At 38.2% G+C, this 14638-nt stretch overlaps 2 protein-coding genes across 3 annotated transcripts; both read right to left on the reverse strand.

Annotated features, from left to right (window-relative positions):
- Window positions 1-79: 79 nt before the first annotated feature.
- LOC148864667 (uncharacterized) lies at window positions 80-3119 on the reverse strand. 2 transcript variants are annotated; one of them, XM_088980420.1, is made up of 2 exons: window positions 2738-3119; window positions 80-2194 (listed from the first exon to the last, which is right to left on the reverse strand). In XM_088980420.1, the coding sequence occupies exon 2, from the start codon at window positions 2163-2165 to the stop codon at window positions 243-245; it is 1923 nt and encodes a 640-aa protein (XP_088836546.1). In that variant the 5' UTR covers window positions 2166-2194; window positions 2738-3119; the 3' UTR covers window positions 80-242. The 2 variants fall into 2 exon arrangements, with proteins under 2 accessions (XP_088836546.1, XP_088836545.1); XM_088980419.1 differs by having other exon boundaries at window positions 80-2254; window positions 2738-3115.
- An 843-nt stretch (window positions 3120-3962) lies between these two features.
- LOC148864668 (uncharacterized) lies at window positions 3963-7544 on the reverse strand. The gene is made up of 4 exons (XM_088975521.1): window positions 7100-7544; window positions 5822-6986; window positions 4472-5682; window positions 3963-4352 (listed from the first exon to the last, which is right to left on the reverse strand). The coding sequence occupies exons 1-4, from the start codon at window positions 7211-7213 to the stop codon at window positions 4260-4262; spliced, it is 2583 nt and encodes an 860-aa protein (XP_088831647.1). The 5' UTR covers window positions 7214-7544; the 3' UTR covers window positions 3963-4259.
- Window positions 7545-14638: the final 7094 nt, after the last annotated feature.

The raw sequence follows: 14638 nt of genomic DNA on the forward strand, positions 1-14638 counted from the left end.
CAGACAAAAATGCCAGGCATTTAGTATCAAATGTAGAATGAACACTGTCCATAGTACAGGATAACAAGAAACATCAACATGAAAATGAAACACAATTGCATTGATCAACAACGTGATATAGCATGATTTAGAACTAAAGTATGGTACATGGCCTACAAGAAATCTAATAATATCCATATCACAAAGAAAGAAAAGAGATCATAACTTATTTAAAAATTGTTGTGCTGTAATAAATTTCAAAGTTAGTTCAATCTTCTCCTTTTACGTGCATGATGAACTCCTCCATCTACGTCTACAGAACCAGACACACTATTTCTCCTTCTTCTTCTGAGGGTACGAGAAGAACTCCCACTGTTTGGCTCTGACGGGGCATCAACAGGAACTCCAGCATCATCCTGAATCACGGCCATTGTGCTTGAAGCAGAAACCTGATCTGCAGCTACCGTTGCTTCTCGGGATCCTTGAACATTAGGATTGGAATCTTGTGGATTCATGGATGACGAGGCACCAGACTGGTTACCACTGTTTCCAAACCTCCTCATCATCCTAGATAAGTCAGCAGCCATAGCAGCCAATCTATCAGAAGTAGAAACACTGTAAAAAGCATGCCGGGGCCAGAAGCCAATACCGTGTCGTGCAATAGCAGGTGGTGTACTTCTTGATTCACCCCCATGAAGCCCTTCAGAAGGTGAATTACCATTTTCAGTGTAGCTTAAAGCCACTTCAACAGCATTTCTAGATGACTCACCTCTCCTTGTATCCAATCCACTTTCTAAATTGTCCCCCATATGCAACCGCTGGGCTGTCACAAGCCTGGAAAGCAATCTACGGCTCCTATTTGAAGCACTAGCTCCATCAACAAACCTCTGTGTACTCGGCTCTTCTTGCCTGTCTAAATTTCCATTGAGTATTTCTCCACCCAAAATAAGCCTCAATGAGTTAATTTCTTCCAACCTCTGTGAAAATGGTCTCCTTATTTGTTGCCTTAAACTCTCAAATCGATGTCCGTGCGGCCTAGGAGGTATCTTCAAATCTGAATTCCCAGCATCCTGCCCCTTCTGCTTATCCCCTGTCTCAGAGTTCCCCCGTCCATAAATAGGAATTATTTTGGATTCAAGTACCTCCCCCTTACATACAGGGCACTCCCTATGATCACAGTGAAGATACAGCCACTGATACAAACAAGGCCAACAAAATAGATGACCACAAGAAGTAACCACTGGCTCCTTGGCCACATCCAAACAGATATTGCAATCAAAATTTGTGGTTCCACTAGCTTGTTCCTTTGCTCCCTCTTCCGAATCCTGTGCTGCAATGCCTTCCAAATTTGTTTTTTGGGTCTCACTATTTTCTTCATTAGATTCCTCGGTTGTCACACTGTGCAAAGCACCATTCTCTGAGGAAATTGCACCAAGATTACGGCTAAGACCATAAGGAACTGTTGATCTGAACCTTCGAACAGGCCAACGGCGGCGATGTGACTCAACCAATCTCCTGATACGATATTCCGGATACTGAAGCAGCACACGGTGCAAAGGGCTGTCTCGAACTAGAGTATCTCTGCCCCGTCCAGTTACCTGATGTGCGCCAAACCCAGTGGCTTCAGGTACCAATCCACTAGAGACACCATGCTGGGCTTGATCAGATGGACTGACTGGGATATATGGAATATGTGGAATATCTTCTTGGACTAAGGATTCACCAGAGGAACCGGGGGTTGACAATGAAGCAGGCACATAAGACGGTGAGTATGGAACGTATTCCACATGGTTGCCACCTTCGTGGACCATGGTTTCAGAGCCATCATTCCCAGTAGCTGATGCTGGAGCATAGGACGGAGAGTAAGGAGAATGTTCAGTAAGTTCATTAATGTCCTGCCCTACAGGTTCCGGGCGCGCTTCCACAGTCGGAATGACAGAATCATAAGATGGGGAGTAAGGACTATACTCAGGATGGGACCTGCCTTCCCCAACCAGCGGTTCAGCATCAGATTGCGTCTCTTGTGGAATAGACGGATAAGAAGGGAGCGACGAGTAGTCAGGACAGGCAAAGGAAGAATTTTCATGAAAATCTAGAGGTTCCACAGCTTGCGGATTCGGGGAAAATGAAGCATGAGATGGGGAATAGGGAGCATGAGAATCTGAGGCCTCTGCATAATGAGACATCTGTGTAGATCCACGAATTTCTGCCTCGCCTGATACGGATAGGGAGCCAAGAGAAAGATCAGACCCAAGATCCAATTCCCTACGACGTGCTGAATGAGGAAGACCGAGATACAAATTCAGATCCATTCTCCTGTTTTGACCTTCATTTCCCTCATCTGCCATCCCCAAACCAAACCCCCCCCCCCCCCCAAAATAAAACCCTAATCTCTTCTTTCTCTTTTTAATCCTAAAACTTCATGGTCCGATGGTTTCAATCAGGAAAAAAAAGCCGGAAAAATTATATATCATAAATCCGCAAATTTTTCAGAATTCAAGAACATAAAGCCTATGATTTCCAAGAAAAGAACAAAAAAGAAACAAAAAGCCCTAAATAAACCGCAAAAATTGTGAAGATATTCGGCCTCAAGAAAAACTGAACAAAACCCTAATTGTCCTTCGATCAAGACACCGGAACGAACACCACCTCTCTTCAAAATTTCGAACTCCGTACAAAGAATCGATTTAGCGGTTCAGGGTACCATCTATTTGGATTGGTTCGGGGAAACAAATAATAAAACCCTAGAAATTCGTACCTGCGAGTAAGGAAGAGGAAACAGTAGTAATCGCGGCGAAAACATCTACTTCAGTCTGAGTCTGACTTGACAGAGGAACTGTTGCATTCTTCAGAAGCGATGGGAGGGAATAGATACAGAAATTCCTTCCAGAACGACTGGAAGGAAGGTTGGACTGAAAGAAGTAAGTCTTACTTGATTTTCCTTCCCGAGAGATCTCTGCTCATTCATTGTTTCCTCTTTTCGACAGATGGTTTTGGGCTCGCTCCTCGCTGGCCCTAGAGTGCGTGCGGGGACGCCTTCAGCCTTCTTGTAGTTGAGCTGATACGAGAGAGTCGCGCCGCTCTCCCTATTTAACGCCTCCACCAAGACCTAGCGGGCGCACACGTTGGTACGCGCCAATCCTTCTTTTTTCAAGGGCTTTTTAGTTTTAGTCAGGTCCCGCCGGGGTGCAAATCGGGCCGGGTTAGGTCGGGTTGAGATCAACCCTAACCCAACCCGATCTAAAGTCTTCAGGTTGAATTCTGGTTTATCCGACTTTTCAAGTACTAAACCGAACTTCAACCTGACCCAACACAACTCAACTTTTTGGGTTGGGTTCGGGATAACCCAGCCCAGTTGCACCCTAATCAAGATTCGAGTTATGCTGCCAATAGCCATGGCTCAAGCCATCTCTCATAAATTATCATGTCCTAAATACTATAGTAAATCTTCGTTTTCAACTCATAAGATGAAAAAAAAAAAGACTATAAGATAAGATTTATGGCATAACATAATGATCATTTTAGAGACAATTTTGTCCCATCAAAGCAAGTTGACATTTGACAAATTATCTTTCCAAAAATGGGAAAGCTAGGGATGGGTATTATCATTAATTATACAGACGATTTTTCATAGACCTCACACAAATCTGAAAAAAAAAAAGCATAAGTATTTTGATTAATGAAAACCAAAATTTCATTAACTAATTTTACCCTCTCAAAATCAAAAAACGAAGACCCTAAGTGGTTATTGGTTAGTTAAAATGAATTAGAGAATACCCCAAACAAGCTAACCGAGGCTACTTTCGATCAGAGTTGGTATAATGCCAGAACCAACCAAATGGTGTTAAATTTGAGGCAACTCTAAATTTGATAATAGATTATGAGAAAAACGGCCATACATTTCTACTGTTTTGGAGCAAGACTAAACATATAGGATTCAATGGGGTTACTTTCCCTGCTGACACCATGAGAAAAGTGCTTCCTTACTGCTTAGAATTTTTCTCATTTGAGATTTTATTTAAATCATTCAATTCAATTCACTATCCTCTAATAAAGCACCATCCTATCTCACTTCAGAAATATCCCCTTTCATTGTTCCTAAACGCTAATAACACTCAAAAAGGAAAGCAAGAGAAAAAAATGCTACTCTTAACCATGACAAGTCCCATCAAAATATTACTACCAAGAAAAAAAAAAATCTAAGGGGTAAACCAAGGTTTTAACCCCATAACTATGACTGCCATGACAACCACACCAGCACCAAAAGCAAGTATCTTGAGTCAGTTTTCTGTATCTCCCAACATCAACCGGTTCTCCAGAGTCTGTAGAGCTGTTCTTGTCTTTTCAAGCTGCTGCTGTTGCTGCTCTTGTTCCTACAATTACCAAACAAATATGTGAGCCAATTATGCACATCAAGATTAAAACCAAAAAGAGGAAAGAAAAAACTAATGTAAACCACTCCCAACAAACCTTTTAAGAAGATTTGCCTCACCTTATCATTGTTGCTCTGCAATTTCTCCTTTTGAGTCTTCCTCAGCTTTCCTAGACCCATGCTACTGAATGCCTTCTGTGCAGTGTCCTTCAGTTTGATATTGTTCTCCTTCTCTTCTGCAACGAGAGTCAACAACTTGGCACTTTTCAGTCCACTACCCGACTCCAGTTTCCTGGCGCTATTGTCAATGTTCTCCTTGTCATCCTTCAAGACCCGGATTGCCTTTCGAATTGGTGTTTGCTTTTTGCTGGATGACTTCCTCGGTGTCACTTGAATCTGAAGTGGTAAATGATGCTTGGAGTCTGATCCAGGTGCTCCAAGGCTTAAGCCTGCTAGAACATTGGTCAGAGTTTGATCAGTGACCGAAATCTCATTGGACGTTGGAGCCTCAACCAAACATGGGATGCATTCCTTGGTTGCTGAAATCTCATCAATCGTAACAGCAGGCTCCTCAGCCACTGTATCTGAAGCTGGCCAATACTTCTCTTTCTCTGCCTTAGGAACCTCATGGTCAGCAGCATCAATAGGAACGTCCATCTCAGGTTGATCAGCAACAGTATTCTCAACTTTCAATTGTATATCTTCAGGAACATCATCTCTTAGGGAACAACTGTCAGAACTTGACTCCAAAAATGGATCACAGTTCTCCGGTTGTTCAGGAAATAGTTCCGTGGAGTTTGAGTCCTCCTTGACAGGATCACATTTCTGCAATTGATCAGGGACGGCATCTTCGACTTTCAATTGCATGTGGATTCCAACCTTTGCCGAAAACTGGTGGGTGGAATTTATCAGCTCCCCCTGAGAAATTTCAACAGTTTTCTCGGTCGAGTCTTCATGATTTGCTTCTGCACTGCAATTTTCATTCTCCAAACTGCTCATGTATTCATGTATTGCAATCTCCATGGATTCGAAATTCCCTAATTCTGGGATCAAGGAAGATTCTTCAAATCGGGATTTAATCTTATTGCACCTCTTACCATCAAACTCATCTTTGGCAGCTTCTATCGATGCCAAATGGCAAGTCTTGTTGCTCTGATGATCTTCCCATGCACTCACCTCAGAATCTCTGTTTTCCAGGTTTTCTTCGAAATTTGGGTCTTCGACATGTTTTTGACGGGCATCATCTGTAATATCTTCAGGCTGCTTGTCTCCATTAGAATCTTCAGCATCAGTTTCCTCGTTACCAATAAGAACAATATCAGCAACAGTTTCTGCGTAAGTGAGCATTGATCAGGCAACCCAATTCCCAAAAGAATAAAAGATATAAATGAAAAGGCAAAAAAGGCACATTTTAAATGGATTAGACAAGAAATTGAGAATGCACGAAAGGATAGAAATAAAGCACCATACCTCTGTTTTGCTGTACTTCATCATTTACATCACTGATCGATTTAGGCGGTTCATTGGGCAAGACAGTTTCAGAAACATCAGATGATTCTTCGGATGCCTTGTTTTCTTTCTTCTCCAAATCTTCAGTCTCTTCCTCAGACAAATCGGCAATCTTAATGGCTTCTGGTTTCCCTCTTCCTTTCTTCTGAACCGATTCAGACATCTTTTTTTCAGCCAACCTCGCGGATCGCCTCATACTGTAAACACGCGTTGCAGTATTTTCCTTCTGTTTCTTTTTGACTTGTTTCTTATCATCTTTTACATCAGTACTTATCGATTTGGACGGCTCCATGGGCAAGACAGTTTCAGAAACAACAGATGAGTCCTCGGGTGCCTTATTTTCTTTCTTCTCCAAATCTTCAGTCTCTTCTTCAGACAACTCGGCAAACTTAATGGCTTCTGTTTTCCCTCTTCCTTTCTTCTGAACCGATTCAGACTTCTTTTCAGCCAACCTCGCGGATTGTCTCGTACCGTAAACACGCGTAGCAGTATTTTTCTTCACACTGGACAAGACTGTCTCAAAAGCATCAGATGATTCCTCGGGTGCCTTATTTGTTTTCTTCTCCGTATCTTCAGTCTCTTCTTCAGACAACTCGGCAATCTTAATGGCTTCTGTTTTCCCTCTCCCCTTCGTCTGAACCGATTCAGAAATCTTCTTTTCAGCCAACCTCGCGGATCGCCTCGTACCGTAAACACGCGTAGCAGTATTTTCTTTCTGTTTCTCTTTGTCCTCCTCGACGTGGGTAGCTACGTTCTGATGAGTTGAAGCCGCCATAGTTCTTCTCCGGGAACATTGGTTAATGGGTGTCGCCAGTATTTCTGTTATATTACCTTCACCTGGTTTCTCGACCAATATCTTGGAATCTTCTTCCTTTTGTTGTTCCTCCTCTTGGATGATTCTTCTTCTTGTCCCCCGGAGAGTCCGAGTAAGAGGAAGAGAACTTGGGGGTTCATTCTCGATCAGAACGACCTGATCTTTAACGGGTTGTTTCCGGCGAGTTGAGGTTCTGCGGCAGGTTTTGGGGAGATCCGGAGATCGGGTCTCTGTCTTCCGTGGCGTTTCACCAACAGGTTGTAGGTCTTCGGACGCAGTTGTTGGATTCCTAATCTCTTCGATTCCCTCCACCTAAAAAGAACAAAAGAATGACATAAAAGATCCGATCAACGAAGAAGCAAAACATGCATGTTAAGTGAATTAAAGAAAATTCGTTAATGGGTTTACAGAAAGAAATAACTTACATTAATGAGAGCATTCAGAGCATCGGCCATGTCCACGTTGGTCATGTTGGCCAGTATTCTGTTCTTCTTGCAGAGGGTTTGGAGCTCCTTCCTTGAAAGGGTATGGAAATCCATAGTAGAATGGAAAGAAATTGAGAAACCTCGTAAGCGAAAGGACGTGAATAGGTGATACAGACGCTAGTGCAAAGAAGACACTGAGATGAGAGCAGTGAGAAAGGGAGGGGAAGATGGAGGGATTATATGTAGAGAGAAAGATGGAGAGACGTAAGCAAAGCAAACCATCGGAGGAAATGACCGTTTAGAATTTCGAAATTCAAATTCTGCTAAGTGCAAGGAAATTAACCAACTATCCGCCACATTTGTCGAATGCGTTTCGTTCGGAATTCGGGTGAGGGCCGTGAGACCACCGGAGAAGAAAACTTTGTATGCTCGTCAGCTCGTAGGCACCTGATAACACTTTTGAGATTCGAATACGTAGTTTTTGGAGAGACCGGATCTGCTCCTCACACAGGGCACCTCACAACGACCTCAAGGACTTTGGAGTTTGGACCCTGAACATGGATCCGAAGTTCCGAACACAATTACCGAAAAATGGTATGGATCCGGACTCAGAACCTTTCTGAGCTCTGGGAGCCCAAAGATAATTATGGTGATTGTACTCATGGTTGATCGTGGAGGATCCAATCAAAACTCAAAAGATAATTATGGGGATTGTACTATGGTGGGACACAATCCTATAGAATGATCAAAACTCAAAAGATTTCAGGCCTTCAACCTTTTTTATTTGTGGCGGGTCCCAAACTCCCAATCCATTTACCCGAGTTGAATTCAAAGCATTGGGCCCGGACTTTATACAACACCCACCACCCTGGAATCTGGATTGGGCCCTATCTCCATGCTGATTATGATGCTTTGTATTGGGCTTCGTTAATGAAGTTTTCCTTTTTAGAAGGAACCCCAAAAAAATACCTTAAAAGCGTTGAAGGAGCTTTTCTGGATAGGTTTTTAGGAAGTACTTTCGTGTGTTTTATAAAATAAAGTTGTACAAAAATTTACGTTAGTCAATGAGGAAAAATACTTAAATAGTTAAGAAAAAAAATTAACATATGTCATATAATAAATAAATGTGAAAATAATAAATTAGTTCACTAATATTAAAAATAATTAACATTTTTTCACTTCAAGGGACTATGCAAAAGGGGGTAGCCTGTCTATGGATGCAAACAAATAGAATCAAATTCGGATAGTGGTATATTTGAATTCGACCCAATAATGTAAATTATATATTCGATCCAATTTGATCATCTGACAAATTTCACAAAGATTTATTTGAATTTGAATTCATTAAGTGATGAATCGATTTTTTGGCTAAATACCTTGTCATTTGATCTATTTCCAAGTGGCCGATGACTCGGGCCGAAATGGAGAACTTTGCCTACCGAGCTGAGTCGAGCTGGGCAGGATAGGTGGCGAGCTGACTATAGTGTCGAGCTACCTATGAGGTGTCGAGCTGATCAGGTGGCGAGCTACCTATGAGGTGTCGGGATGTCTAGGTGCCAAGCTGCCTATAAGGTGTCGAGTTGCCTGCGAGGTGTCGAGCTGACCAAGTGGCAAGTTGCTTGTGAGGTGTCAGGTTGTCTAGGTGTTGAGTTGCCTGTGAGGTGCCGAGCTGACCAGGTGGCGAGCTACCTGTGAGGTGTCGGGCTATCTAGGTGCCGAGCTACCTGTGAGGTGTCGGGCTATCCAGGTGTTGAGCTGCCTGTGAGATGCCGAGCTACTTGTGAGGTGTCGGGCTGACCAGGTGTCGAGCTACTTGTGAGGTGTCGGGCTGACCAGGTGCCGAGCTGCCTGGTAGTGAGCTGACTATGAGGTGTCGAGCTGCCTGGTGACGAGTTGGATTGATGAGCTTCATTGCTCTTTAGAGACCTACAAGGAACCAAATGTCAGAAGACCTGAGGTGGCTAACCCGGTGAGGTCGCTCCGATGCTTAAGTCAATACTCTCACAGTAGACTGCGAGATAAAAATCATAAAGTATGAGAGCTAGAATTTGCTTTACTTGCTTTTTTGCTTGTCATTGGGGTTGGTGCCTTTATATAAGCATTGTTTGGCGTGGGCTTCACGCACCATATCCGAGATTTCTGCGAGGTCGTCTAAGTGGTTCGAGATTCCTGGAGGTAACCGCCATGCACATTAACCACCCTCCGGATCATTCGGCACATGGGCCAACTTCCAAGGATCGTGGGAGTGTTAGGATATGCATGCCAAATTTGTCGGTGAGCACATCTCATAGGTCGCCAGGTCACGCCTAGGCCATCAACTTGGCAAGTTGTTGCCTGAGTGGTTCCGGGTGTCACCTAGTTATTTTCACATTTATTTCATATAATAAATAAATGTGAAGAAGAATAAATTATTTCATTAATATTAAAAACAATTAACATTTTTTCACTTCAAGAGACTATGCAATAGGGGGTAGCCTGTCCATGTATGCAAACAGATAGAATCAAATTCGGATAGGGTATATTTGAATTCGACCCAATAATGTAAATTATATATTCCATCCAATCTGATCATCTGACAAATTTCACAAAGATTTATTCGAATTTGAATTCATTAAGGATGTTGGATATCCCATTCTGATTTGATTCAATTTAATTTTTCATTTGTTGAAATTTAACAAATTATTAATAAAAAAGCAAAATAATATATGCAAATAAAAATAAAAACACAAGCATTGGATTCTTTTGGATCAAATAGGGGTGGTTCGAATTCGATCCAATTTTTAAACGAATCATATTTTTCAATCCGATCCAATTTGAAAAGCTGACAGGGATATCCATCCGAATGCAACAAAATAGGATCAGATTCAAATTTGAATCATGATGTCATTTGCACTCCAAAGCCTGTCCCCAATACCCATAACCCCCAACCTTGAAGAACTTACCAATAGTCACTATTAGACAGCATCTTCACCACAATATAGTGAGTTTCCAACCATGCCACATCGCATTCAAGTGTTCAGTTATGGTTAGGGGTGTCAATGGTATTCTAAAATCCGATTTTAAATTCGAGATTCAACATAATTGAATTGAATCAAGATAATTCGAGTATCTAATGGATCAAATGCGGATATCCTATATATTTATGCCGAATAGTTAATCAAATTTGAATTCGGATATGATCCGATTCGATTCGATAAATATTTAAATTCAAACGATTATTTAATTCTTATATATAATATATAAAATATTTAAATGTTTTATATAATTTATATATATAATAATTAAATTATATAAATAAAATGTTTATTTTATATATTTATTAATTACCTAAAATAATTAATTAATTGAATTCAAATTGAATCAAATATTTGAATATTTAATCCGATTCGAATTAAAATATTAATTTTTCATATCCATCAAATATCGAATCAAATTTGGATATTGAATTTTCTAATCAGTTTCGAATTTGGATATTGCTTGATCCGATTCAAATTCGATCCATTTACACCCATAGTTATGGTGTGGTGTGGTGTGGACCAAAACCAAATATATCGTAGTGTGGTCTACACCATGCCCAAAATATCCACAACAGTATTTTATTTGTAACCACGCCATAGGGGATTATAATCCCCTCAAGAGATACATTAAAAAAATATTTTATTATTATAGCAACAATGTTTTTCTAATTATTTGCCATGCATATAATTAATAATAGGGTAAATTACATATAGATACCATATACTTTCAGGATAGTGACATATAGGTCCCTAAATTTTCAATTGCAAAACTTGAGTGACCTGTACTCTCAAAAATAGACACTTGGGTCCATCCATCAGTATTTCGTTAATTAAACATTGCATAGTGCCAAAACTACCCTTTTCATGTACTTCTAGACCGTTTTTCATTATTATATTTATTTATATGTTTCATTAATATCGTATAAGTTATTGAGTTAGTCGATGGACCAACTACTTGTACAATCAAGTTGGTGTAAATTTTATAGAAATGAGTTTCTTATGATTTTTTATCAAATTGGTGTTATATTCTTTTATATGGTTTGATTAATATTGTATAAGCGTGTAAGTTAGAGCACATAACAATGCACTTGTATCCATGTACCGTATAAATTTATAGTTCATATGTATTTCAAACCCAAACTGAATGTCTTCCCACGATGACATTCTCACATAAACATCAAATAACGTACTCAAATTTTCAACAACATTTAAAAGGACTATGTTGATGTTTCAACACTGCTCTTTTCTGGATGGCGGCATTCTCTAGTGATGATTTTACTCCACCAACAATTTCCTACCCTCACCCACAAAGTCCTTTTCATTGAACTCTTTTATGCTTCTTTGTAGAGATTAGAATGAGCAAACAATGGTGTTCATTTAAATGCTATTTTGGTCATTTTTTATTTTTTTTTATTTTAATAATTTAAAAAATATATGGGCATTTCAGTAATTTTATCACACACCATAATATAAATTAATGAAAGTGGACCAAAGTGTCTATTTTATGAGAGTTAAGTGTACTCAAGTGTTGCAATTGAAAGTTTAGGGTACCTATTTGTCACTATCCCCAAAGTACAATGTACATATCTGTAATTTTCCACTAATAATATTTATTTTACCATTACAAGTGTTATCATATTAGATATTAGAAGTAGAAATTTTAGGTTTTTAATTTTAATATTTTTAGATTATTTTTTTAATAATTATTTATCATTAATATTAGTTCTCTTATATATGTATTTTATATTTTTATATTCCATTTAATTTTATAATAATAATTATTTTTTCAATTCAATCGGTATTTTTTATTAATTCGTAGTCATGGTTAAAAATCGACAACATGTTAAATTAATTCATATTATTAGTTTGTATTTTTTTAAAAAGCAAAAATAAAATATTAACCGGCATAAATTATTTCACATCATGTATTTGAGATACATGGAATCAAAACACAAGGTGTGGCCTAAACCACACCACACCCTATAGAACGACTATGTGGTGTAGTGTGGTATGGTTCAAGCTATTGATTTTTTTACCATAGTACATAACACCTATTCCATCGTAGTGGTGTGGTGTGTTCTCAACCACACCATCCAATTTCTCAACCACGATACAAAATACCCCCTTAGTTGGTAATAAAATTAACTAACCAACCAATAAAAAGATTAAATAAATAATCAGATAAACAAGAAAATATTAAATAATAAAATGATTATATAATTAACAAAAAAATAAAAGAATCAAAATCTAAGAGATCGATTAAATAATTAATCAAATATAAATAAATTAATGAATTAATTAAATAAAATAGGGAAAATACTTAAATAATCAAGAAAATTACTCAAATATGTTATATAATAAATAATCAAGAAAATTCTTAAATACATTTTTTCTAGGGCTTTTAAAAACATAAAATGAAAAGTCAGTCCAAACACATAGTCTTTTGAGTAATCCGTAGCATATTATGGGTGCAATTTTGGTAGGCTACGCCGGTTTTAAGGATAATCCAGGCCCATCCCGAGCTCAAGCCCAATCTGTCCAACGAAGGGCCAAGTTTGTATCAATGTTATTAATTCATCATTGATCCGAACATGTTCGAACTATCACCTGTCATCAAGATTCTGGGCTCCTTTTATATGAAATCCATCTTTTGGCAAAAAAACCCTTAACCTGACTAAGATCTGTTTGACTCGAGCAATTGAACTGCTGACTTATTTGATCTGATCATCGGGTTATAAGTTGCACATGTATGTACAAATTTTCATAGGCCATAACTTTGAGTTTATATGTTCAATTGAAAATGATTTTTTTGGTTGTCTTATTATTTTCAACCCACAGTCGAACTGGCCGGTTGGATGGGTCAATCCATCACCCAGCCAGAAAAGTGCTAATTCATTGGAAAAACAATTGACTTGGTCAATAACTCAATGGTTCAACCGATTGAATTATTGACCTATTTAACTTGGTCCATTTATTTCATTAAGAAGAATATTTTCATTCATTGTACTTATTTTTTTGTTTAGTATGATGAATATATAAACATTAGAAGCATACCCATTTGTTTTATAAAATTTTTATATTTTTCTATAATTTTATCTATTTTTATATTATATTATTTAATGATTTAATCTATGGGTTTGATTTTTTTTTTTTCAAATTGATAGTAAGCTTGATTGCATATTGATAAGGGAAGTGCTAGAAAAAACACTTATATCCTAGAAAAAGATAAACTAAGCTCTGTTTGTAACTTTTATATTACAGATTCCTGATTTGTTAGATAGGCAATGTTTGGTAAAAATTTTGAAGAGCCAAATTTAGAGAATGTTCGACAATATGGTTGATTTTGTTTCTGAAAACAAAAAACAACTGTGACATTGGAAAAAAAATATAGTATTGCTGATGTGGCAGTTTTTTATTTTAAAAACAATGCAAAACCAATCATGTTATCGAGAACCCCCTTAATCATCATACAGACATTTATGTGGCTCTCCATGCAAGTGTCAAGTGTCTTCCTGAGGCATAAGGACCTATATATAAAGCTGACCCTTTTCAAAGAATGTGAATGGCAACTGGTAGGGAACCCATGCAAATTGCCCTATCTTCACTTTTAAACCCACCAAGGTACGCTTGATCTCAAACCCATTTAATTTTTCTTCTCAATTTCTCAAACCTGTCCCACCCGATTATCAAATGATCAAGTAAAACTTTTCTTCAAGATCAATATTAAGTATACAAAAAAACTTGCTCAAGCCAATTTATTCTTAATTTGAATTTAGACAAATAGATACCATTTGTATTTTGCAATCTTAAATCCTAAATATATTAATTTAAAATCTATTTAAATTTAATAATAATGGTGTCAATAAAATTTTAAATTTCATAAACAAGCAACTCACGTGAAAGTATTGCTTGGATTGGACTTGAACCAAACCAAATGCTCCAAACTTGCAAATTAACCGATTAGCAATGTCAGGCCATAGGGCTTTCTAGTCTTGGCTTATACTTAATTAATTTCTCTTAGTATATTATATTACATTATAGTATATTGTACCACATATTTTGTTTGTTATAATTATATATAACTAGGTTTATAATCAGATATGGGGAACAGGTACCAGTTGTGTCAAATAAAACTAAGTATCGGGTATAGGATAATCTAAGGTAAAAATCCAAACTCATCCCAGACTTTGTAGGGTTTTAATCCAAAATCACAAATCCTATAAGATTTTAATAAACGGGTCTTATTAGGGTCGGGAAGAATTGGATGCCCAAAAATTTCTGAGAGATGCCATTCCTATCAAAGAAACATTGCAGTAAATGAGTCAATTCTGTTAACCCATTTATTGTGCATTTAAATGGTAGAGCGCTCGCTTAGCATGCGAGAGGTACGGGGATCGATACCCTGCATTTCCAATTCTTTTTCTTTTTCTACAAGCAAGCCCGGAGAAAATATTGGCTCTTGGCATTGCAGCAAATGTATAAATCTCATTTATTAATCATCTAGTTGTTAATATTGTAATGG

This window comes from Nelumbo lutea, chromosome 3 (genome assembly GCF_056320005.1).
Source record: "Nelumbo lutea isolate HS-2025 chromosome 3, American lotus-T2T, whole genome shotgun sequence".
Classification (NCBI taxonomy): Eukaryota; Viridiplantae; Streptophyta; class Magnoliopsida; order Proteales; family Nelumbonaceae; genus Nelumbo; species Nelumbo lutea.

Coding starts and splice junctions, on each gene's coding strand:
- LOC148864667 (XM_088980420.1), bottom strand. CDS start 2,165: ATGTCTCATTATGCAGAGGCCTCAGATTCTCATGCTCCCTATTCCCCA.
- LOC148864668 (XM_088975521.1), bottom strand. CDS start 7,213: ATGGATTTCCATACCCTTTCAAGGAAGGAGCTCCAAACCCTCTGCAAG. Junction 6,987..7,099: donor CTCTGAATGCTCTCATTAAT/GTAAGTTATTTC, acceptor TGTTCTTTTTAG/GTGGAGGGAATCGAAGAGAT. Junction 5,683..5,821: donor TGAAGTACAGCAAAACAGAG/GTATGGTGCTTT, acceptor TCACTTACGCAG/AAACTGTTGCTGATATTGTT.